This window comes from Columba livia, chromosome Z (genome assembly GCF_036013475.1).
Source record: "Columba livia isolate bColLiv1 breed racing homer chromosome Z, bColLiv1.pat.W.v2, whole genome shotgun sequence".
NCBI lineage: Eukaryota > Metazoa > Chordata > Aves > Columbiformes > Columbidae > Columba > Columba livia.
The window spans coordinates 27656299-27683085 of NC_088642.1; the positions used below are offsets into that span (position 1 = coordinate 27656299).

At 35.6% G+C, this 26787-nt stretch overlaps 1 protein-coding gene across 3 annotated transcripts in view; it reads left to right on the forward strand.

Moving 5' to 3' along the window:
• Positions 1-26266, forward strand: part of MAP3K1 (mitogen-activated protein kinase kinase kinase 1) — a 62821-nt gene extending 36555 nt beyond the window's left edge. For all 3 annotated transcript variants that reach the window (XM_021284870.2, XM_065045236.1, XM_065045237.1), the window contains exons 2-20: positions 3266-3416; positions 5088-5294; positions 7075-7275; positions 8178-8294; positions 8798-8946; positions 11276-11397; positions 12114-12195; positions 12328-12505; positions 13276-13566; positions 14007-14128; positions 15119-15210; positions 15459-15648; positions 15959-17237; positions 17903-18055; positions 19451-19613; positions 20852-20983; positions 21965-22107; positions 22576-22707; positions 23565-26266. In XM_021284870.2, coding sequence (XP_021140545.2) covers positions 3266-3416; positions 5088-5294; positions 7075-7275; positions 8178-8294; positions 8798-8946; positions 11276-11397; positions 12114-12195; positions 12328-12505; positions 13276-13566; positions 14007-14128; positions 15119-15210; positions 15459-15648; positions 15959-17237; positions 17903-18055; positions 19451-19613; positions 20852-20983; positions 21965-22107; positions 22576-22707; positions 23565-23714 — 4054 coding nt within the window. In that variant the 3' untranslated portion in view covers positions 23715-26266. The remainder of the gene's footprint in view (positions 1-3265; positions 3417-5087; positions 5295-7074; positions 7276-8177; positions 8295-8797; positions 8947-11275; positions 11398-12113; positions 12196-12327; positions 12506-13275; positions 13567-14006; positions 14129-15118; positions 15211-15458; positions 15649-15958; positions 17238-17902; positions 18056-19450; positions 19614-20851; positions 20984-21964; positions 22108-22575; positions 22708-23564) is intronic.
• Positions 26267-26787: the final 521 nt, after the last annotated feature.

Consider the following 26787-nt stretch of genomic DNA (forward strand, 5'->3'; position numbering starts at 1 on the left):
ACAGGAAAATTAATTGGAGCTAAAATTCAGCTTTCATATACTATTAAATGGTCTTTGTAAGAAAAATGCTTGCAAGGAATTAGTTTTAAATTCACTGAACTATTCGGAGGTGAATCTTGTGCATTTCACGAAAGTTTGCTAAGTAACGTGTATTGCATACCTTGTGTTAAAATATTAAATCACTGATCCATAGAGAACAAGTTGTTAATAATCTAACTGTTCAATTACTGTTTGCAAGTCTTCAAAATTAAGACAAAGTAACAAAGGACATTTTGTCTTCTCTGCACAAGATGTTAATTTAAAAGATCCCTAATGCTGTCTGGGGGGAGTGAGGTGGGGAAGAGGTGGGGGATAAAGTTTAAAAGTTAAAATTTATCTGCAAAAAGCCTTGTATCGTCTTTGCTTGATTCATGAAAAGCTGAAACATTTAAAAGCAAAATCCTTGTTTCCTGTTGAAGCAGAGGGGTGGGCTGCTGCAAAATATCGGACTCCCTGGACCAAAGTAGCTTGTTCTGAGGTTTGCTTTTTGGCCTGCCCCTGAGCTTCCCCTACCCTGTCACTGCTGCTTCAAGTAAAGCATCACTTAAGGGCATAGTTACCTTGACTCATAAATAGGACTGCTCTGTACCCTGCAGGATCAAGTCCTCCATAGAGTATGCTTGGGATTTATTATTTTTATTTTGTGCTGAGGTACAGTGATATGGAGAGTAGCAACCATTGTCATGTAGGAAAACTGCAGCTTGCCTGGAATAAGTGAGATTTGCTTTAGATTAAAAAAAAATAATAATAATCTTGCAGGTTGAGGGCCACAAAATGAGGATGTCTGCAGTATTCAGGAGGTTTGTGCGGTCATAGGAAATATGTTTTTTCCACCCATCCAACGGTATAGGAATTTTTAATAAATATTTTAGCTAAGTGTGAGTTAAAATATGAAGTTTTCTTGAGCACTTCAGATGCTGTGTTCTATAAAAATACACATAATACTTAAATTTTGCAAGAAGATAACCATGGTGTACTAAGCAAAAGCTTTCAGACTCGGTTGGTCTTTCCCACCTGCGTGGAGGGAAAGCACAAGAGTTCTTTGTGCAGGCGAGAGTGGATCGGTTAAGCTGTCACATGAGAGGAAGATAGTTGCTTCTGCTTTTTAGAGAACAAGCACAGATTGTGAAGCCTCCGCTGTTGTATTACATTGTTCATGAATTCAAGTCCAAGGGCCTCTAAAAGCCTTTTTTTATATCACTTGGGAAGTTAATCATGGTTATAAGAACAAATGAATTACTGTGTCATTCTTTCTCTGCTGGGATAGTGTTTTCTGTCTTGTATACAAAGTATTCATGCAACTGAGATGGTTCTTGCCGTGGAATAACTGATAGAAAAAACAGGGTAACTATGTTTAACTTGCACCTATATTATTTCAGAGCTGTACTGTTGTTAGACAAAGATTTGTCTTTGAACTGGTATTTTTTTTATGGAGGAAGAAATGTAAAGTTGAGCCTTTTTACACAGTAGTTTCTCCCCTGTTTTAAACTTTTAGGCACATTCTCCATTTGGAATCTACCTGCTGCTATAATATATATATATTTATTTTTTTTTCATGAACTGTCACTAGTTTTGTTCTCTCTTTTGTTTTTTTAGAAAGCAATAGTATGGAATTCAGTGCTGGGATAAAAGTATTTTTATGTCACGGGTTTTTAGTTTTGAAGTCAAGCATTATTACTTAACCTCTGCAAAAATATTCATTCTTAGGTGGATTGTGTTTTGATTTATAAACATTTTTTAAGTCTTTAATCGCTAGACGCAAATCTCAGTGTCTAAAATTGGTTATTAACAGTAGGTTTAGATGTTGCTTGAAAGAAAATACATTTTGTTTACAATATCCATCTGCTTATTACGTTTCAGCACTGAACAGGAAGAGTTATTTCCTGCCTCAGAATATTTGGTTTCCTTTGTCTCTACAAAGAGAGAAAAAAAAAAAAATAACAGAAACCTTTCTTAACCAGTGGAAACTTATCATTTTTCTAAGTAGGGATTTCTGATGAATCAACCTTAATAATACATTGCTGATGAAGATAAAAATTATGATTTTAACATTATCTTAATGCAACTAACATTATAGGGAATATATTGTAGGTCGTGATACAGTACATAAATACAGCTTTAACTGCATAGCTAAATGTTTCAGAAGCTGAAGACTGCATGCACGAAAGCAGTGGTTGTAAATAAATAATTGCGTAGTTTTATCTTCCACTTTAAGTTGTGATTTGTGGATTTGTTTTTGTTAATAAAACTTCATTCTGAGAACTGGCTTGATCAAGCTTGCTTATTTTTAAAGGCGGCTAACTTGAAGAAGATGGGTGGAGATCATGTACTGCTGCTTAAGAATGTGGTTTTCTTGGTGGTTTAGCAGGTAGCTCAACAGAATCAGGAAATCTACCAGACTGTTCCTATTTGTTTTTCAGTGTCAGACAGTATCTTTTGCTTTTCTGCTGTAGCCAGCAATCACAAGCAACTACTTTGCTGTAGGTTAAAAATGAAAAAAGTACAAGCCCAGATGGATTACACTTTCATTTTACAGATGTGAACTTGCTATGAATATTGCTATAATTATAGCTGACTTGAAGAGCTTTTGCATCATCAGTCACTCAGAAAACAACTGTGAAGGCAACTAGCCTTACTCTCATGATTAGCCTTACTTTCATGACTTTGGTGTCTAGTGTAATCATACTTAATTTGTATTAGTTGACAAGTCCTCGTTTTCGAGGAAGAATTCGTGTATAGGGAGAGGCACTGCATACATGGTTTCATGTTTGTGCATCTTGTGAAGGTGGAAGATTTTTGATATTAATGTATATTAATTTCCTAAATAGTTTTAGAGATTGCAAGCTTTAGATTGCCGAGGTATATATGAACCATCACAGCACCGTGGAACTTTTGGTGAATGACATGACACATAGGTGACTTTTGTATCAGTTCAATATTTTCCAAGTCTTTGCTTTTTACTGGGTGCCCAGTGTTACAGGCAGTACACATATTTTAAAGAACTAGCCCTCAAAACAGGTCTGCTCCAAATGTCAGACTAGCAAATTAGTCGTAACTCTTAAAAGGCTTGCTGCAGTCAATTGGAAGTAACGTTTTAACAGCTGGGTTGTAAGGAGGAGAAGAGGGTGGCACAAAGTTTAATAATGCTGTGGTATTGCACTTCAACTACAAATAATTGTTTGTGATTATATTATATTTATGATCCTATTTTTTTTATTTGCTGTAGTCGTGACATGGAGAATAAAGAAACCCTCCGGGGGTTGCAGAAGATGGATGACCGCCCAGAAGAGCGCATGATCAGGGAGAAACTCAAGGCAACATGTATGCCAGCCTGGAAGCATGAATGGCTGGAAAGAAGAAGCAGGAGAGGCCCCGTGGTAAGTGGCACTGATGGAAAGGCTGTATCTGTGACAGCTATTACGAATAGAAATTCCTTGTATTTCTTTCTATCAGAAACTTCTTTATCTTATTAACTTGCATACTCTTAATTGCAGTGCAGTTCATTTTTTTATGACCTGTTTAACAGCAAACTGTCATTGACTTTCTGAAATGTACTCATTTATTAAGCTTTATTTTTGAGAAAAAGGCATATAGCCATGCTGTTGTTTTGTGTAGTAATACTGTAACAACACTGCCCTCTAATGTCAGCAACAAAAGTAGCTCCTGTTCACCAGGTGAAAAATGGAGTGCAAAACTGCGCTATGGTGCTTTGCACTCCTTTGATTCTTAGCGGTTTCATGACTTCACTTTTCCTTAGCTCAGAAATGTCAAAGTTTTCTGTGGATCGTAATGGAAGTGTATGGATTTTTTTGCTAGATGAAAAAGCAAACTGCACTCTTACCTGAACCAGGAAAAGAACCCAAAGCTGGATAACTTTTTTGCCCAAATCTCAACACTGCTAAACTTTGGATGCTGGAGTATTCTGTTGCATTTTGGTTAATGCTTTTGTATATTTAAAAAAAAAAAAAAAGGGATGCGTTGCCTTCTTTATACTTCTCCTTTATTCTGTTCACTTTCATAATCAGATAGCAAATATATTAAATATATTGCTATCTGATTATGAAAGTGAACAGAATAACAAGGGTTTCTGAAAAGTTCAGGTTTGTGATGTGTTAAATATGATGACTTCTTAAAGTAAAATGAGTAGTGCTTGAGTCAAGGCTGTAAATGCAGGTTTTCATTCTCTTAGGCAGTGCCTAAGTGCTAGACCACAGCCTCCTCGTTGTTCTCTTTTCCCTGTAGCCAGCTGAAACTGAAATGCATTTCTGGATAATGGAATAGTTTGAGTTGGATGAGAAGTGTAGAACTCGAACTGACTCTGCCTGCCGTGGCTGCTTTTAATTCAGTTCCCAGGGGCCTTACTCTTCTCACGCATTATGGAAGCTGTTTTGAAATATTCTGTACCTCAGTGTCAAAATTCAGTGTTTGTGCAACAAAGCACTGTATTAGAAGTGTATGCACTCGCTCTGAGCATATGTGTCAATTCATGTAGTGCAGCACAGTGTTTGACTTGGATGCCAGATGTGGTGTAGGTGTTTTACTTGTATGGTAGGCAGGAAACTTGGGAAGCTGCAGCACACCTTAATCTTGCTGTATTGCCTGCAGATTTAAAGTAATTTTTACTCTGCAACAAGTGTTGTGCTGTAGAAATAATGACCCTGATACTTACTGTTTATAACAGGTGGACCCAATGTTACAGCTCTTAATAGGCAGACAATGCCTGTAGAAAAAAAATTCCTTTGGCTCATACTATCCAAATGAGGGAATTGCTTTCCTTTGAGATATCAGGAATGACAATTACAGAAGTACTTTAAGAATCAAATTGGTTGGCAGTACAAATGGACAGGAAAAAAAGTTCTAGCTTTTGTGTTACGTATAGATTAATGAGATATTGGATGTTAATATTAAACCTGGGGAATATGCAAACTTCAGACGTCTGGATAATGGTTTTGTTATATAATGCTAGCAAAATAAGTTTTGATTCACTTCTTTTTCCTTTAGTATAAAATGATCAATTCATAATTCTAACATAATTTAACTCCTGCAAGGTGGTGAAACCTATTCCTGGGAAAGGAGATGGATCAGAAATGAACAAACTCTCTCTAGAGCCCCAGTCTGAAGGACAAAGCACTGCTTCTTCACCTGCACAGAAAGGAAGACGTAGTCCTTCTCCTAGTAGCTCCTCTTCATCATCCTCTAGGACTGTTAAATCCGAATCACCAGGTGTTAGAAGAAAAAGGGTATCTCCAGTGCCTGTAAGTTGCAAGCTGTGATGTAATTTTTAATTTGGCTATATTCTGCAATCTTTTGCTTATAGAGGCAATTAATTTTCTCCCTGTGTAGGGCAAGATGCTGATACAAAGGGATTATGACAGGCTATCACTTGAGTGAGATATGCAGAGCATATCCCATGTTACGTTTCTCAAATGTGGAATTTTATTCTCTACTCTTAGGTGCATGTTTTATTTTTTTAATTCAGTCCTGCTTTTCATTTTTATTTCTAGGAAATAAATGAAGAAATATAGATAATGTAGTTGTGAAGAAGTGTATGTGCTCTTTGTTTGATTTGCTCAAAGAAGTGATAGTAGCTTGGGTTTTTTTCCAGTAGTTTTGCATGTCAGTTCTCCAGGCAGGTATATTCTGTCAGACATAGGATTGTTTACTGGCTTAAGATTCTGCAGAAGTGTTTTACTGGTATGCTGTTTGTGATCCTCTATTCCATAACTGATCTTTGTGTACAGATGAGAGAAGGTTTGGCGATGTTCATTGTTAGAAGACTTAACTCTGTCATTTCATCTGAGAAGATCTGGAATAGGACACTTTAAACAGTAGTAACTGGCTTCATTAAAGACGATCAAGAGTATAAAGTTTGGAGCCATAATATCCAGTGGGTTTGCTTGTTATAAAAATGCTTATCCACACTTAAGCTTCAGTTGACTTGTCTACAGCTTCACAATGCAATTAGGTTAAGAATAAGATCTAACTGCTTTTATTGTCTCATTTGCTCTGAAGATACTTCACAAATTAATTAAAACACATCCTGCCATTCCTTTGAATTTGAACTAGGCACAACTATCACAAGTTACAGCACTGCAGCACAGCTCCTTTTGTATTGACAAGAGAAACTGAAAGGTTAAAAAACAAAACAAAACCCAACCAAACAAAAACAAAACAAAAATCCACTAAACTGTCTAATTTAGCCTTTGAATTTTTACTGCATTGTTTTACTTTGTCTTATATTAATGTTTCATATAAAGCCTTTGAAGTTCAGGCTATCTTTTACTTAACTGATGGACAGTGAGTCAATTATAACCTGCATCAAAACATAAAATTAAAAGCAGATATAAATCAAAGCAGATCTGAAATTGGACAGAGCCATTAATGCATCTCGATGTTAGAAATGTAAAGAATTTACTTTAAGACAGTTTTAAGATGAGGTTTGGGCCATTGAATTTTTGATCATGGGGAAACAAAACAAAACAAAACAAAATATACATCCTGAGCCGAAAGTTGCTTTAATTGTGCAAAGGAGAGGAAGCTGCATCCTTTTTCCTTTCCTCTGGAATTTCTTAAGCTTTTGTTCCTTGTTGACTGGATATTCTTTTTTTAAAACTGAAGTCATAGGATTTCTTCAATTCTGAAATATATTAGCATTATAACCTTATGTAATTTCCTGTATTGAGTCACAAGTCCATGATTATCTTCTCATTGAATTATACTTGCTAATTCAGTAGTAATGTGGTAAGACAACCAATGAACACTTGCAAATAGAAGGAATCTCTCTTCTGTCATAATGTCAGACAAAATTTCAGTTTTTCTTCCGCCCTTGAGTTCTGGGCATGCAGGAGAAGTAATCCTTCTAAAATTATTTAGTCTAAGCAGGTAGTAGTAGTTTCCAGTTTGGGGGACTGTCTTATTCTATCGCTTTTGGAAAACAAAACTGAAACAACAGACAAAACCAAAAAATAACCCACCAAAAAAACTTGTTGCCTTACTGTTGTCCTGGAAGTGCTTATGGTAGAACCACTTATGTAGTTTCAGAGTGGACGGATAACACCACCTCGACGAGCCCCATCTCCAGATGGCTTCTCTCCATACAGCCCTGAGGAAACAAATCGTCGTGTCAACAAAGTTATGCGAGCCAGGCTGTACCTGCTGCAGCAGATAGGACCCAACTCTTTCCTAATTGGAGGAGACAGCCCTGATAATAAATACAGGGTGTTTATTGGGCCTCAGGTAGAGAACCTTTTTGTGTTGTCTGTAGCATTTGTTAATTTATGGTTAATTTTGGAAGAATTCAACAAATTAGATCAAGTTAATGGCCAATCCATGACAGTGGTACTATAAAGTAGTGTTTAAAAGTTGTAATCTGTTCTCATGTAATATAATGATCATCTTGTATGTTGTCAAATAGGTAGCAAGTTTATTAGTTTTGTCTAAAGTTTCTCTTTAAAAAAATAACCCACCACTCTAGTTTGGAAGAAGTAATTGCTATTATCTGTTTCTCATTCTTAGAATTGTCTATGAATTATGTATGTCTAGTATTTTGACTAAAATTTGACCACTTCATTTTCCTGCTTTCTCACTCTGAAACACATTATTGTGTTCATGGGACGTATATAAATGACAAGCACATTACTTAATTCCTTTAGTGGTGTGGTAATCTCATTAATACCCATTGCGAGATCTTTTTCATAGACATTCATAGTACTAATGCGATCCTACATTGGGGAACACCTAGGTTTTTGAGTAAACAGAAGCATCTCATTTAAGTTAGCTGTCCTGTTATGGATATATGATGATTATATGCATAAATTCCTTCCTAGTATGAATTGTAGCAATAGCTTTAGTTGATTTTAAAAGAATGACAAAATGGGAAGAAAAGCCAGTTGAAAACTGGTGTAATAACTGTTTTTCCATATATTAGTATATTTATTAATACTATTTTGGGAATTAACATTTTCTGTAAGGATATGTAAGAAGATATTTATGCTTATATAAGAAATATTTGCCATCAACAACTATTTTTTTCTGGTTTGCAGGAGGGTGGTGTGTGTTCTATGAGGCACTTAAATGTGGAAAAATTATCTATGTCATTATCAATTCAGTAAAGCCTTAGCATATACTTTTCTTTGCAGACTTGTAGCTGTGGCCGTGGAACATTCTGTATTCACCTGCTGTTTGTTATGCTGCGCGTGTTCCAGCTTGAACCCTCAGACCCAATGCTCTGGAGAAAGACACTGAAGAACTTCGAGGTAATCAACTTCTAATAGAACTAATGGCAGATCTTAAACACACTCCAGATAAATGTTTTTAGAACGTTATGTTAAAAATGCTGGAAACTGTTGCTTTTGAAAGCAATCAGAATGTATGTTTTTAATTATATCTTTAATTCTGTCTCAAGAGCTCTGCAAGTGGGAAAAAATAGCTGCAAATAAAAGACATAACTAAAAGAAGAGAGCTGTAGTTTAGTGAGTGATTCTAGTAATGGATTTTTTATTCAAATTTGTCTATCTGTCTCACTGATGACCTGTGAAAGGAAAAAGAATCTAAGGGTATTCAGAAGTAATTGCGTATATACTTAAACCTGTTATTTTTAATAAGCAAGTACATTTTTATTGCAAAGTGCTATGCATTATTGTGAAGGTGGATAGATCTTTTTTTAGCGGTAATTAAGCTTCAGTAATAGTGATAGTACTTTTAATTACAAGCTACACATATCATAAATACGACTGTTGCTGTCTTTTTCTGATGTTAGGTTGAGAGTTTGTTCCAGAAGTATCACAGTAGGCGTAGCTCAAGGATCAAAGCTCCATCTCGTAACACCATCCAGAAGTTTGTCTCACGCATGTCAAATTCTCATACATTGTCATCATCTAGTACTTCTACATCTAGCTCAGAAAACAGGTTAGTATTTCTCTAAACGAATTAACAGCTTTGTTCTGTGGTTTTCTTCTAATTTTGGAGGTTTAGAATCGCCTACATTCCTGTTCAAAACTTCTTTCATTTCAAGCCATGTTAAGTCTCTGTATTTGCAAACAATAAAGTCAAGCATATGTTAGTCACCATGGTACCAAGTGGGCATATTTGCTTTTAACTGTTGTTAGAAAAATATTTAGTTGTGAAAATAATTATTTTGACCCTTTTATGAATTTGGGAAACAAACTTCTGAAATGTAAGTGCAAGTCTGAAGTATATATGAACTTTGGAAGACTATTTTGTATGCATTTATTCAAATACAGCACTTGTACAAATGTTGACAAATGAACATGGGTTTTCCTTTTCTCTTGTCCTACTATGGAGAAATGCTTGTGCAGACAATATACTGAAATATTTTTGGTTCGATGCACTGTGTTTGTGTAAACATTAAAAAATAAGAAAGCATGTATTTTTTAAAAAAACACTTCATGTGGAATGAGTGATTAAATTATTTTAAGGAAGCTATTTAAACTATCAAGATTTTTATAGTTTATACAATATATGCCTTATCTATAAATAGTAAGTGATATTTGTTTCTTTGTTTTGGGGTTTTGTTTGTTTTGTTGTTTTTTGGTTGTGTTTTTTTTTTCCCATCTTCTAGTGCTGGAGTGCTTTTGTATGTTCTTTCCCTTGATCTTGAAAAGATATTGGTTAACTCCTTAAACAAGTAATTTGTGCGTGCATTAGTTAGTGGGTGAACTAGGCATCCTCTGGAGAGGTCAAACCCCAGAAGGCAACCTAAACTGAGGCTTTCTTTTGTATAAAGTGAAACCTGACATACAGAGTACCTTGATATGTTACTTTGTGATAATAACCATATAGTGAGATGAACATATTCAGATAGGTCTATAATTCTGATTTACAGATTCTGACCTTAGTTTCCCATCATCTTTTACTTATTTTTCCAAATTGTCAAATAAAGTTCATAACCAAAGCCGTTAAATACATAATCTATTCTGGAACTACTTATCTGGCAAGCCAGTTCCTTTAATGTAGATACCTTGTATAGGAAAACGTGGGTTTTTTTAATATAGTTGGCTTCAGTTATTTGCCAGTACATCTGATGATTACTTCTTTGCATTACTGGTTCAATGAGATAAGTTGCTATTTTGTGCAAGCCTAATCTTGCATAATATAAGTGCTGGAGAACACTGAACATCAGATTCATTTGAGAGAAATAATTTTCATTTACTAATTCTTCAAAAATAAGTTTTCTTAATACTTGCGTTTTTATAGAAGCTGTGGAAATGAATTTTTCACTGTAAGCTTATTTTTGTGGATTTTTCAAGGACAAAAAGTAGTGTCAACCATTTACAAGGAAACAGAAGTGAATATATGTGTCTACAAACAGTACAGATACTAATAGATTTTATTTTAAAAATATCTTCCTGAACAAAGAGAGGGTTCCCGCAAACATTTAGACGCACAGATTTTGTTCTTCTTAAATGTGTGCTATGAATAGCAAGAGTTTTGCACATTTAAACAATATTAAGATTAAAATCTGTGGTTTTCACTACATGTTGCTTAAGATAATAATTTTATTTCTGGCAAAATCTGGTTGTATCCATTTAAAAATTAAGGTGAGGGTAAATTAAATGGAAGTAACATGTAAAACAGGGAAAATGTTTGGGTGGTTGTTTTTTTTTTTTTAGATCCACATGTGACAAGTAGGTACGTTAGTGTTCATGCGAATCTGGTGCATCTGTTTGTTAGTGGCAGGAAACTGAGTGGCTGTTGTCTTCTGTGAATTCTTTGAGGTTTACATACATTCATCAAATAGTAGTTACAGTTGCCTGTAATGGGCTAAAGACTACCTTGTGACTCAATACTCTGAAATGAGTCTGATGGAAAAAATGTGGGTAGCTTTCAAAATATAAAAATTTCTTAGTTTTTCAAAACCAAATTACAAATAAAAAAGTGAAGGTTGGTTTGTTTCAAGAAGCCTTAGGGGAAAAAAAATGTAAGTTTCCAAGGCTGGGCCTTTCAATCCCTGATTGGTATCTGACCTAGTTTGAAAAGATGTCATGCATTTTATGACTTTCCCTTTCATTTCAACAAAGTGTTGTCTGTACTCAGTGCTTCTAAAAATGTTGTTGCTTACTTATTCAGTCCAAGGTTCAAGAAAATTATTCATTAATAGTCTATAATTATTCGGAAGTGACTGTTCCAAAATGGAAGTTAAGCTTTTTTTCACTGTTTAAGCCTGTTTTGAATTCTGCTATACCACTTTTACAATCACAAATATCTATTTTTATAGTATGAAGGATGAAGAAGAACAAATGTGCCCCATTTGCTTGCTAGGCATGCTGGATGAAGAGAGCCTGACGGTGTGTGAAGATGGCTGCAGGAACAAGTTACACCACCACTGCATGTCAATATGTACGTTGTCATCTTTTGTCCGGTTAAGTTCTAGTGACTCTAAATATGCAAAAGTATTATAACTTAGCATGTTTTCATTTGTGTGTTTTAAAATAAAAAAACAGAAACCTGCTCTGAAGTCATGCCTGGTAGCTCTTTGTGAGAGTTGGTGTCATTTGAGTGCTACGGATCTGCCTTATTTTATCAGTTATTCACAAATCAAGTTTGGAATTTGATGCTTTGAGAAAGACGTTAACTGCAGGGCTGGAGGTTTGAGCCTCTTTTACTTGAATGAAAAGATTGTCCAACTGTGACTTGTCATGTGGACACATGAAAGTCACCTACTGTCAGCTAGGATTATACTGTGAATTATGGAGTATACTTACATACTACATTAAATAAAATATATAAATAATTATACTTTGCTTTAACAAATAAAATTCCATCTCCTGTATTTTGATACTCTTGAAAAAGTATTGCTTGTGTTTGAGGTTCAAAAGGAACTGCATTTCAGTTCATAACTTTTTAATATGAGTTGTAGTGCTACAACAAAGCATTTCTGCATGCAAAAAAATGTTTTAAGTGCCCATATTTATCAGGCTGCTGCAAATGGCTCAGTTCAGAAGCTTTTATCCTGCAACTGACATTCTTCGGTAAAATGTAGAAACAGTAATGCTATCTTCTGTTTTTATACATTGTAAGACTGAAGTATCTATTGTCCTGTTGCTCTGTTCCAGGGGCAGAAGAATGCAGAAGAAACAGAGAGCCACTTATATGTCCTCTTTGCAGATCTAAATGGAGATCTCATGATTTCTACAGGTAATGAACGATTCATTCTGCATTTAACAAACCATCTGTTTCTGGATCCTTAGTTGATTGTTCCTAAATATGCTGATTTACTGCAGTGGATGTTTCATTTTCTAATCCATTTTATTTGTTGTTAATCTGTAGTCACGAATTGCCAAGCCCTGTGGATTCTTCTGTTCTCCGTGTGGTTCAGCAACAAACTCAGCAACAATCTACTGCTGGATCACAGAGAAGAACCCAAGATAGCAATTTTAACCTTACTCACTATGGGGTCCAGCAGATTCCTTCTGCCTATAAAGATTTAGCTGAGCCATGGATTCAGGTAATTTTAGTTTGTAAAAGAAGCTTCAAATGTGAAAACTTATTTCAAAATTATTTGCTAGGTTTGTCAGATCAAGAATTCAAAAATTTATTCTGAATCCCATCAGCTTTATAGTTCATTATGGGAAATCATTATATCAGAAGAGAAGGCTTTCCAGCCTTGTTTAGACTGGGGTTTCAGTTTTGAACTTCATTTCAGGCCTCATATTAAAGGTCCATGTAATAAAATGTAGTATTCTTACCTCTAGTTTTGATTGTGCAAGTGTCACGTAAGTACAAAGTTGATCCTTACTGTTATCCAAGTTGTGCTGCAGGAGCCAAACATACTAAATAACCTCTGGAGCCTAGAGGTGGATTCAGTTGAGCAGGGCTTACACAATTAAAAGTGAGAGAACTTGTATTGCTTATATTTCTGCTGCTTTTTTTGCTTGGTGTAGCCAAGTCTTGATTTAAGAGTTGTTTACGTTGATGTCTAGAAACAAACCGTGTGCTGAATAATTAAAATTCAGAGTGAATGAAGTCATCCGTACAGTCATCCTCCCACTTCTCTTAACAGTTTTTGGAGAACTGATGACTTACCACTTATGATATTTCATTTATACCACAGAATCTTTTAAAGACACTGTACCTTGTGACACATTTTTGTTATGAGACTTCTTAAGGTGATTTTTCACCAGAAATATTTCTTTGCAATTTTTGTTGCTCTTCTTAGTTACTTAAGATTCAGTATTATTCAGTTTGACTCCTATAATGTTACTTTTTCCTTGACAGGTCTTTGGAATAGAGTTGGTTGGCTGCTTGTTTTCTCGAAACTGGAATATACGAGAGATGGCACTTAGACGTCTTTCCCATGATGTTAGTGGTGCCCTGTTACTGGCAAATGGTGAAAGCACTGGAAATTCTGGAAGTAGCAATGGAAACAACACAAGTGCTGGAGCTCTGGGAGCAGCTAGTGGGTCAGCTCAGACCAGTATCTCAGGAGATGTGGTGGTGGAATCCTGCTGCAGTGTGCTCTCTATGGTCTGTGCTGACCCTGTCTACAAAGTGTATGTTGCTGCTTTAGTAAGTAGCTCATTTACTTGTTGTATTCTAGCAATTTTGAAGTTATTTCGTTTTTGAAGGGGAGAGCAAGGGACGAGATGTATTAGGTCAGGAATCGTAGTTATTTTGTTGAACTCCACTGACTTACTTTGTGACCATTATCTGAAAGTGGGATGTACAAAATCCTCAGCAAAAGGGAAATGGCATGGCTCCACTGGCCGAGTACAAGGAAATGCTTGCTACACCGCTAAGTATTAACAGTACTTGTATGACTAGGTTCTTTCCAATCTCAGAGAATACATGACTAATTCTAACAGTGAATATGTAGTAAGCTATTTATCCCTTTGAACATTTCACTGATATTGTAAATGCAATTTATATAAAACTATTTACAACCATTTAAAAAAATAAAATTGTGGCTAATTTGATTTCATATGTATTGCTTTTTTCCTTTCTCTTAGAAAACTTTAAGAGCCATGCTGGTATATACCCCCTGTCATACTTTGGCAGAGAGGACTAAACTACAGCGACTTCTCAAGCCAGTTGTAGAGACGATATTAGTTAAATGTGCAGATGCCAACAGGTATGGTGTTTTATGGAGTTCAGATTCGTTTTGGACTGTTACTGAAATGCCTTGAAGCTTCATTTGTTACTATTTATGTGGATCTAGGAGACTGTTTATAGTTGGTGGTGAAAGAAAATGTGTGGATCATAAGTATAAATATGTCATGTTTTTGTTAAGTTTTCTAATTGCCACCAACAAATTTCTGTCTTGAAAGACATAGGTTTTGAAGGCAGCTGATTGTGTTTTTCCAGCACTCACAGATCTTAAATGATACTTTGCTTTCAAAAGGCCTTTTTTCCTCCTTAATATAAAGGAACATGTTAGGTACAGTCAGCCATCCCCTCCACCTCAGTTGATATTGCTTGGATGTAATTCTCATGACTCACTTTTAAACAGTCAACAAGTACTGATCATGTATGTTTCCTGTTGTACATCTGTGTCATGGAGTGTTACATAACACTTCTACCTTTTGTTTCACAGTGTAGTGTCAGGAGATGGCTATTCTGAGTGAATGGCCTTATCTTCCTGTCCTGAGCTACCCCCTCTGTTCTGCCAGACTAACCATTTCTTCACCTCTACAGTAAACTGTATGCAGAAGGCTACCAGCTTGATTTATGCCTCTAAGAAGCGTTTCTTCTGAAACTGCAACTAGAGGTGCCCTGGCAATAGTGTAGCAATAGAATAGCTAATGTTGAGGGAATAAATGAGACAGAACTGTTCCTTGTGTTACTGGATTCCTGGATTTAGCCTGTTGTTGCAAGATGACATTGTCTTTGGGTTTATTTATTAGCAATAGACACGACATTTCTGGAAGTATCCTCGTTAAAAAAAGAAAAAAAGTCACAACTATTGTTAGCTTACAGGTGGAAACATATTGGAATAAAGTAATGTGAAAGCATTTTCCATGTGCAATTTCAAATGAATGACTATTGAAATATAATGATTAGAACTTTTTTTTTTCTTCAAAGCATCTGCTAAGAGTTATTTTTTTGTTCTAATTTCTTATAGTCGAACAAGTCAACTTTCTGTTTCAACATTATTGGAGATGTGTAAAGGCCAAGCGGGCGAGCTGGCAGTTGGGAGAGAAATACTTAAATCTGGTAATAATAGGTCTTCGTGTGTAATTGAATTATAATTACAAGCAAATATACTGGAGTGTTTTAGATCTAAAACGGGATTTATCTGATACCAACATGGCGAAGAGAGCAGTATTTCTCTTTGCTTTTTGGGAGGAGGGTAATTTGGGCACACAATGTGTATTTCTGAATGATACAGTTCCGATCTGTATTTAGATCAGAATTTAGAGTGTGAACATATCTAACGCTTATTTTGTCAACCTTTTTTATAGGCTCCATTGGTATTGGTGGTGTTGAATATGTCTTAAATTGTATTCTCGGAACCCAAATTGAATCTAGCAACTGGCAAGCGCTACTGGGGCGACTTTGTCTAATAGACAGACTTCTGTTGGAATTTCCTGGTGACTTTTATCCCCACATTGTCTGTGGAGATGTTTTACAGTCTGATACTGTAGCAGACAGGTACTTGCTTTACACTGACTATTATTCTTGGTAGCTGAATGCATAATTGATAATTTCTTAAAAAGAATACTTGTTGTAATTCATGGAAACAAAGAGTATATATTTATATGCAAAAGTGCACTTACTTTACAGAATAAATGTTTACCTTTTTAAAAAAAAACTTCTGACCTGTGAGTCAAATTTGAGAACCAGTGCAGCAATAAGTCTCTGTTGCAGAAGTGACAGCTAAATACATTATCTTGAAATGGCTTTCTTGGAACTAGTTAACTAGTGTTAAAGAGTGTATAAAACACTTCTTTTCTTTTTTTAGGTATAAGAAACTTCTCTCCCTCTTAACTTTCGCCTTGCAGTCAATTGATAATTCACACTCAATGGTTGGTAAGCTATCACGGAGAGTATTTTTGAGTGCGGCAAGAATGGTGGCAAGAGTGCCCCATGTTTTTCTAAAGCTGTTAGAAATGTTGAGTGTGACGAGCTCATCTCATTATGCAAGGATGCGTCGACGTCTGATGGCAATAGCAGATGAAATGGAAATTGCAGAAGCCATCCAGCTAGGCATGGAAGAAATGCACTCTGGGGAATGTCGACATGAAGACTTTTTACAGTTACCTGTACCAGATAACTCTCCAGAAGCCACAGAAAGTAATACTCCTAACAATACTGTCCAGTTATCAGGGAAAAGTGGGAAGGGTTTAAGTGATAAAAAACTGAGTGCCAGTCCAGAGGACATTTCTGAGATGCTGGCTGGCCTTGCTGTGGGACTTCCTGTTTCATCAGTAACCACTGAGCAACCAAAGCCAGCCATTCAAACAAAAGGAAAACCCCACAGTCAGTATTTGAACTCTTCTCCCTCATCCAGTCATTCCCAGTCACTATTCCCAGCACTTCTGTCTCCTTCAAACCCATCTGTACCAGCTGGCACTGTAACAGATGTCTTGAAACTCAGACCTCAGGGATTTGTTCCCTGCAAAGTGCCCTCACCTTCTCCTCAAACACAGCGGAAGCTTTCTCTTCAGTTTCAGAGGAATTGTTCTGAAAGTAAAGAACCAGATAAACTTTCTCCAGTTTTTACCCAAGCCAGGCCATTGCCATCCAGTCACATACACAGGCCAAAGCCATCACGACCCACCCCAAGTGATGTGAACAAGCAGGGAGAAACCTCAAAAAACAGTATGACGCTTGACCTGAATGATATTTCACAGTGTGATGGCAATAGCGGTAGTAGTAGCAGTGCAGTTATACCAAGTGAAGAGACGGTGTTCACACCTGTAGATGAGAAATGCCGATTGGATGTTAATGCAGAGCTCAATTCCAGTATTGAGGACCTACTAGAGGCGTCCATGCCAACAAGTGACGGCACAGTTACATTCAAGTCTGAAGTTGCAGTTCTTTCTCCTGAGCGGGCAGAAAATGATGATACTTACAAAGATGATGTAAATCATAATCAAAAATGCAAGGAAAAGATGGAAGCTGAAGAGGAGGAAGCTTTAGCTATTGCTATGGCAATGTCAGCGTCTCAAGATGCCCTGCCAATAATTCCCCAACTACAGGTCGAAAATGGTGAAGATATCATAATCATTCAACAGGATGTAAGTATACATATGGGAATAAGTTTCTAATTAAGGAGGAGTAGAACCATACTGATTCTTAATGCTAATTTACTTTGCAGGCAATTGTGCAAAACCAAACTAGTTTCTGAAAAATAAGGCAGAGTTGAAAGAGATCATGTTGTCAGTACATCTTGAGCGAGAAAATGTGAGATACTTTAGAAGTCAGAAAAAATATATTTGCAAATAGACAAAAGCACAAGAAAAAGTAATAGAAAAAGGAGTATTTTATTTGTGATCCTTTGCATGAGGTAACAACATGTGAAACATAAAATGGGAGAAATACATTAAGTATAAAACAACATGATTTTGCTTGTTTTTACTGTAGATGCTAACTAAAACCTTGACTAGACATGAGAACAAGAATAGCAAAAGAGTCTTGCTCGTATTCATGTCCTTAAATCTTGCCTTTCACCTTTGGGGGGTAACATAGAGGAGGCTCTCTGTTTTTACATGCAGTAGGAATATGTGGATTTACAGAATACACTGGTGTTCTGGTCTCAGCTGTAGCATCTATAATGTGCAGTACAAAGAACTGTAAGGGAGAGGAGAGACATAAAAGCTTGGGTATTTCATAACCTTCCAGAATGTCTATGTCTTATATGCATGCTAGTAAACATGGAATTTGTTTGGAATTTAATTTGCAGACACCAGAAACTCTGCCTGGACATACCAAAGCAAAACACCATTACAGAGAAGATGCAGAATGGCTTAAAGGTCAGCAGATTGGTCTTGGAGCTTTCTCTTCCTGTTACCAAGCTCAAGATGTAGGAACAGGGACTTTAATGGCTGTAAAACAGGTAAATACCTCAGATACTTTCTAGAATATATTGTGCTTGTTCTTCAATATTTCTTTGGAATATTAAATATAAAAGCTCTCTGCTCTCACAGACTTCTTGTTTTCCATGCTTCCTCTGCTCCATGTAATGTGTTCTCACATAATACATAATACCATGCACTTAAAGACTTTTTAACATATTTACAATTCTTTCTCTTATTCTTAAAATTAAAAAACAAAAAAACAAACAAACAAACAAAAAAAAACAACCCACCAAAACACTGTACTTTTTTTTATATGACCATTTACTGTCATAGTTCTCCAAATGCAATTTTACTTCTATCAAGTTCATAAATCAGTGACAGGGTTAGGAATGGAGCCCAGATCTCTTGATTCTGATTTGATGCCATCTTTGCAGGGTACCTATTAAAAGTAGTTTCCTTGTACTTGCAAGTTTTTTTTCCCTAAAACAGTTTAAGCAGAGGAAATACAGTTTGATGCTTGTTTCCTCTGATCAACAGCCAACTTAGAGGCAAGTATTTTTAATACTTGAATTAATAGATACAGAAGCATGACTGAGAAGTGGCCTAAACACACATGCTTCACCCAAGATTTTTGGAGGTTCTAGATGTGAGTAAATCTTTCACCCTTAAGGTGCCATAGGTCTGAATCAGTGTTGCCAACACAGAAAGAATCTTAGTCCTAATATTTTTTCATTAATTATAGAATTAACTTATACCTATGGAATCAAGCAAGTTCAAAACATTTAATCAGGCAAGGAGTATTTGTCATCAGCTATTCCTTTGTTAAAACTCCCTTGCTTGTGAAAGAGTAGGACTGTCCATGTAGTCCTTGAGGCTACTCCTGAAGAGATGATGATGATGATGATGATTCTGATGCCTAGGGGAAATTCTCTGCACCATGCCATTATTTCAGATTTAGTGTGGATCAGATCTAGGGTTGGCTCCTGTTCCATTACAGGACTTCTGATCTGCTTTTTCCACCCTTCCCTTTGAATATCTGGGATAAGAGATTTAGTTATGAAACAAATAGTATGGTTAGACTGGTACAAGTCTTACAAATAACAACACTGTCAGAATCCTGTTTCAGGCATTATCTTCTTCAAAATCTGGAAAAAAAAAATTCTTAGTTTGAGTAGAGTGAAGAGGGAAGTTTCCCCACTCCATACTTGGAGAGATTTTTTTGTTAGTATTTTCCCGTAAGATCACTCTTAGTTTTCTCTGGTTGTCTCACATGGAGATATGTTCTCAGCTGAAAGGGCTTGAGGTAAAAGAATGCTTGTTGTATTTTCACATGGTGAAATGGGATGAAAACCTTGTTCTTGTCACTGTACTGAAGGGGAGCTATAGGACTGGTAATTATGTAAGGTAGATCTGAATACCATATTTCAAAACAGGTGACATATGTCAGGAACACATCATCTGAGCAAGAAGAGGTAGTTGAAGCACTCAGAGAAGAAATAAGGATGATGAGTCATCTGAACCATCCTAACATTATTCGAATGTTGGGTGCTACATGTGAGAAGAGCAACTATAACCTCTTTATTGAATGGATGGCAGGTAAACAAGTACTATGTCAAAGAAAATGGAAGTATAAGTTAACTCTTGAACTGTGTGGTTTCATGCCGTATTTTGTGTCACTTCAGTTTGCAAATTCTTATTTTCATAGCTGTTGGTAACCAGTATAAAGGTCTACTTACAAAACAGTTCAAGTGATCATAGGAGTATCCTTACTGGTACATACTTTTTTAAATTTGGTGAGCTCTGAACAAAAATTCTACTACTTTTTCCTCAGTTTCTGAATCTAAATAAGGGTTTGGAAACTGAGAGATGGGCACTTCAGTTGGAAATACATCAAACTGTTACATGTTCAGTGCACCTGTGTGACTTAAGTTATTTTTAATAATAACAACTTTGCTATCCTCTTTTAAAAAAGTATCTTTATTAATTTTATGAATGGGATTACATGTTATTGCCATCCTACTACCAAGACTAGATTTGGTGTTTTATACATCTTTCTTTCTTATACAAGAAAGCGTTGTACTTCAAGTCACGTTCTTTGGCAGAAACCACTTAGCAATACCAGAGTGCTAACAAACAGAGCCCAAGTAAGTGTTATTACAAGCAATAGTACAGAAAAATATTTTCTCAAAACTAAAGGTGTTTAACTTTTTTAAAGTACTTTTTTTCTGAAGTAGTATTATTTAGAGAATGAAAAGTCAGGATTTGTCTTTACCTTCTTCAAGCCCGAGTTATATTTGAATACTTTCAGAGTCACAGTGGAAATCCAAAATCATGAGGATCTATGTACTAGTTTTGGAAAACGGAGTAAGATGCTGCTTTTCCCTATTTGTGTACTTGCTTCTATATATATTGGTACTTAGATGGTATCAAAACTAAATTACAGTCCTCAGAGCGAATGCTTACCAGAGGCTGTGTGTATCTATTGTCCCAAAGAAACCTAGTGTTCTGCTGCTTAAATGTTAATGCAAAATATGCATAAATATGTGTAGATTTTTTTCAGGAACAGTATTTTGTACACTAGGGGACTTCTACATTCTTCTAAGGAAGTATAAAATTATTAGGAAGCATGGAGACTTATGTCTTTAATGTGTATACTGGTAGAAAGTAATTAAGTAACTGAGTATATTATGTTTTGCCTATGAAACTTTTTAATGTTGGTGTGGGGAGAAATCTAGTTATAAATTAGGAATAACAATACAGAGTTCCAATGCAGTTCTGCATTCTACTAATACAAAGCAAAAATGTTGATAAAATTATTTTTTTTAATCTCCTAGGGGGTTCAGTTGCTCATTTGTTAAGTAAATATGGAGCCTTCAAAGAATCAGTTATTATTAATTACACGGAACAACTGTTACGTGGCCTTTCTTACCTCCATGAAAATCAGATAATCCACAGAGATGTTAAAGGTGAGAATTATTTAGAATGTCTCTTTAAAAGGAATAGTCAGAAAGCAGTGTCTATTTTGGCTTGACACCTATTCTTATCTCAGATGCTATTTCAAGAGTGGTATTTCTGTTGTTTTTTTCTGATTATTCTTAATAACCTTTAGTTCCTGAAATTAATCAGAATGTTCGTAGCATACTCGGGGATATTTGCTACCTATGACAATAGTTTAGAAAAATTTGTTTTCTCAATTTGTTTAAATAAAATATGAAGTTGCCATATAGTTTTAAAGATTTCTGGTTAAATTAATGTAAATGTTTATACTGAAATCATAGTAAAATCTGTGAAAAAGCCAAGATAAAGAGGTCAGGTTTATAATGTTAAGGAATATTGTTTTCTTCCTTCATTGTAACTGAACCTAAATACAGTTATACTGTGTTTGAGCAAAATGTGGATGTTATTGGGAAATACTAGTCTTACTAAACTTTTCCCTTTAATGTCACCATAGCTATCCATGAACTGAAGAGATATCCAGATAAGTAGCAATAGCAATGGCAAATATTTGTCTTTGATATTTCTTCTTAAAATAGGAAAACTTTCAATTGTTCTGTAATTCTCTTCCAGACATCTTAAAGTTGCTTAAGGATAAAATAAGTTTAGATTTCACAGGGAGCTGCAGGCAATGAAAACGTCCAGGCTTTTAGGTCACCGCTTTCTTTCTTTATTCCATTTCCAGGCGTTGTTCCAGAATCCTGTGTTTGCCTTACTTTGAAAGTTTGATTGCTTCCCTAAATCTCTTGGACAGCCTCCAGCTGTGTGCAGTGTGATTCAGGCATAATGTGACATTATTAGACTTTGTCCTTGATTTCTAGATTTTCTTGACATTGGGGTTGGGGAACAGCAACCTATTCATAGTTTTGAAGTGAAGGAAGGAAGAATGTCTGTTCATCCTTTTGCCTTTAACAGAAAGCCAACTAGCAGTATTTTTATTATGCTGTTGACAGGTGCCAATTTGCTAATTGACAGCACAGGTCATAGATTAAGAATTGCTGATTTTGGAGCTGCAGCCAGGTTGGCATCAAAAGGAACTGGTGCTGGGGAGTTTCAGGGACAGTTGTTGGGAACTATTGCATTTATGGCACCGGAGGTAAGAAACAAGTTTTGGAAGTTACTTCAAAAAGTTTGTTTGAACTCTTTAAGATAATTCATACAGCCAAATAACAGAAAATTGCTGTAAATGCTTCAAATGCCTTTTCAATACACTTGTCCTAAAGAATAGAAATGACTGCATCATGGTGATAATTAGATTTCTTTCTCACTATTGAAGTTGTTTTAAGTAGTTTATCTATCATAAGTGTTGTTACTAAAGCCCAAATGGCCATTTGGTCAAAAACTAACTATTACAAAGTATTTTGCTTTGTTCTTTCATCAGGAATTTTATTTACTAGCTCTCTACAGCTGTATTAATCTTATTGCATTTACTTCACTGATCACTCTCTTAACCTGAAGTATCAATCAGAATGCCCTTGGCTGATGTTTTTTTTTCATCTAAATTACTTAGAGTTATGACACTTTGAAGTGGATAATCTGAGCTTTGGTCTGTTTGCCTGTTCAGGTTCTGAGAGGACAGCAATATGGTAGGAGCTGTGATGTGTGGAGCGTTGGCTGTGTTGTTATAGAAATGGCTTGTGCTAAACCTCCCTGGAATGCAGAGAAACACTCCAATCATCTTGCTCTGATATTTAAGGTGAGGTATTTTGATGCTACCAATATGCTATAAAAGACAGTGACTAATTTAATATGCAGCAATGTGAATTTTAGAAAAGTATACAAGTAGTAGAGGTTGTTGCAATAGCTCTTCTTTATATTGGAGCTGCTTCTACAAAATCAATACTGATACCAACATAATCATACTTGATTGTTAAAAAAAAAAAAACTACCAACACAATAACATGCAGAAAAAGTCTGAGATATAAATACATAGTGTAACAGGCTGAAAAAAAAAAAGATAATAGACTTGATCTTGACTCTATGCAGAAGATTGGGATTTGAATTCTTTCTTAAAATTGTGTAAAATATGGAAGCAAAAGAACATACCATAAAACTTTTGTGTGTGTATTCGTATTTCATAGTGGGTAATGTCTTTTGGTAAAAACCTGGTGTTCGACATTGAGATTTTGCTGAAAGATATCGGCCATTATGCCATGCTATATGTGAACATTGCCCCTCCCTTTTCAAGGTCATCCGTTTTGGCATTCATGTGTCTTACTGAAATCAATTAGGTATATTTAGTTCTAAAAGTCTAGTTGAACTGTAGGTGTGAATTAAGAAAATAGTGCCCCAGGTGGAGAAAGTGATTATTAGTGTCTTCACTAGCACGTCGAAAAAGTGTTTCCACAAAACAGAGCTAGCACAGCAGTATTCAAATATAGAATCATATAATAGTTTGGGTTGGAAGGGACCTTCAAAGCTCATCTAGTTCAACCCCCCTGCCGTAAGAAGGGACATCTTCAACTAGATCAGGTTGCTCAGAGCTCCATCCAGCCTGGAGAGAGGGGGCTTAAAAATCACTGACTTTTAAAACGTTGTTTTCTGTTTGTTCAGATCGCTAGTGCAACTACTGCTCCATCAATCCCTACACATCTGTCTCCTGGCCTGAAAGATGTGACTCTTCGGTGTTTGGAACTTCAACCTCAGGACAGGCCCCCATCAAGGGAGCTGCTGAAACACCCAGTCTTCCGTACTACATGGTAGCTACTTACATATAAGGCTGATATACTGAAGAAGATGCTACTGAATACACGGTAACTGTTTTGCGGTGCAGTTAAGCACAGCACGTTGTGTTATTCTGCTGGCCTTAATGACAGATACATCAAGGACTTAAGGCCAATGGAGAACCCTACCTAAGTACGTGATTTACAAACCGAGATCTTTACCTAAGCTCAGTGTGCAACATTTCACAACTTGTGCAGAAATTTGTAAACTGTGCCTTTTCAAACAGCTGTCTTTATGTGAACACAAAAGCATTTTTCCTTAATCTGCATGATTATTTAGCAGATAAGTGATTTTTGTTTTATTTGGAGCACTTTTTCAGCAATATTAGCAGCTGAGAGGCTCAGGATGTGTTTTAATATAGCAATCACTGTTCCATTTCACATCATGTAAATGTAAGCAGAGGGTTCTGCAATTAGTCAGTTTTCAGCACTGGTTAAAAGGAAGTTCTGTATCTGTCACTTTTAATCATACAGAGTTCTCTGAGTAACAAATCCAAATGTTGACGGATACTTTACAAAAGCATTTTGCCTTCCTTAAAGCAAGAGCAAGCATTTGTGGTTCCCTGCCCATTTGCTGCTGGCTGTGTAATTTCTTTTGAAATTAAAGTTTGTTTTCATTGTATTTTCAACTTTCAGGGAAAAAAATGGGGATATTTTTAAATAGTCTTTAGAAAAAGATGCAAACTGTGTCATGGAACATCTTACTGACACAATAGTTTTTAAAACAGATTTTCTGGAGATCTGTAATAAATGCCACCTTCAACAAAGCAGTGTTGAAGGCTCTGATAGTATAGGTTATTATATTGTATTATTATATTATAAAACAGAAAAAATATATTGTTCTACATAAAACAACTTAGTCTGAATCATGCTAAAAGTTGTTGAGCCTTCTTTTCATATAGCAATTTCTTCTGGCAAATCATGTAGAGATGTTTCATGTGAAAGGCCCTAAACCCAGTTCCCATTAAACTTTATGGGAGACTTTGTCAGTGGGAGCAGGTGCCACCTACAAGCAAATCTCATTGTTTGTGTAACAAAACTGAGGTCACAATCTCTACTGATAACAAGTTTTACCTGCTGTTTTCCTTCTGCCATACATCATCTATTTACTGTAGCCATTAGTGATAATTTAATTTGAAAATGTTAAAAATATTACCATAAGAAAGGTATTTATTTTAATAAGAGACGAACTTGGACTTGAAAAGCAAGATAAAGTAAAATGTGAAGTAAAGCTTCACCTTTAGTGCAAAACTTGTGTTTTTAGCAGGTGTGTTTTTTTTTTTTAAAAACAGGTTTTTAAAATTATTTTAAAGGCAGGTTTTTAGATGCTGATGCATGTAATTCTGAAGGAAAATGGCAGCTTTTCTTTTGCTTTTTTAAAAATGGGGATCTTTTTAAATCAAATACTGATTGTGTTTAATCCATTTGGAAAAAAAATACTGTTCATGTTTTAACTCTTCAGAAGCCAGTTGGATTGTTGGTCTGAAATAGAATTGGTTATTTTCAAAGACTCAGGAGAAACCAAATAAGCTATAGTACATTAAAAATGTACAATACAAATTGGAAATAAAACATTTTAAAGATAAGTTTACAGGAATGATATTGCTCATACTAATGAAAAAAAAAAAAAAAGCAGTGTCATTAGTTGTGAATATGTTTCTTTTGGAAATTTTACATTCCTTTGTTTTGGAAGACTGGCAGATTTTGAAGAGTTAAAAAATAATACCGAAATGTGAAGTTTGGTAGCTCTAACTGTTTTGTACTTGACTTTTTTTTTTTTTTTTTGACCACTTTAGAATTTCTCATTCTAATAAGATTGTTTCCAAGTCTTTCTATGTGCAAGCTTTAAAGGATGCACTCTTGCCAATTCGTGTACTGGAAGATCGATTGTCAGATAAACACTATTTCTGGCAGTAATGTAAACTGTATAAACTGATGAACCTCAGCTAATCAGTATTACTTTGTAGATCACCATGCCTACCACATTTCAAACTCAAACTGCCTCTAGGTGTCCAAATGCATTTGTTTGAGTTTGTTTGCATTTCCCTCGGCTTGCTGGTAATTGTGGTGTTTTTAAAATGCAGATGTGATGTAATATTCTTATTTTCTTTGGATCAAAGCTGGACTGAAAATTGTATTGTGTAATTATTTTTTTGTGTTCTTAATGTTATTTGGTACTTAAGTTGTAAATAACGTCTACTGCTGTTTATTCCAGTTTCTACTACCTCAGGTGTCCTATAGAGTTTCTTCTACCAAAGTTCACTTTCACAATGAAATTATATTTGCTATGTGATTGATTCCTAAGACTTCCAGGGCTTAAGGGCTAACTTCTATTAGCACCTTACTGTGCAAGCAAATTTTGCAGAAATCTCTGGGTTAAGAAATTTGGCTTCATTGTATCCTTTGTTATTTTAAATATATCAAGATATTTTAATTAAAAGTTTTTACCCCATTGAACCAATTTTATATAGTATAATTTGTACCTATTTTGGTGGGTTTTGTCTTTATAGTAAATAAAAGCTTTTGAACAAATGCTGTCCTCTGCTTATTGTAACGTACATATGTTCAGTTTACTGATGCGAATAAAATATTTCAGGTACACCGCACTGTTTACACACAATTTCATATGTAACACTTTATATATCAAGACTTAGTTTCTAATATTAAATGACACGTAAGAATGAGTATCGGCTGGTGTATGAGTATCTTAGGTGCATCTGTGAAGAATGCTTAGATGAAAAGCAGCACCAAACACTTTTCTTTTAATCTCTTGTAACAGTGGGATCTTTTCTTGCAACAGCACAGTGTCTATGAATTGCACTTGCCTTACGCCCTTAGATCAAGAATTAAATGTCTAAATTGTGCATTGCTGCAAATGTAACTGTTAATTACCAAGGCAGGCAAGTTGATATGATTAGATTGGTTCTGGAGCCATTGAGGTGTATCTTGGAAGTTAAATCTGCTGTTCTGTTGCTTATTCTGTTGCTTGTGATTTAAGCAGACAGCACAAGCCTTTCCTTATTCAGGCAATCTGAACATGCATTGCAAAGATA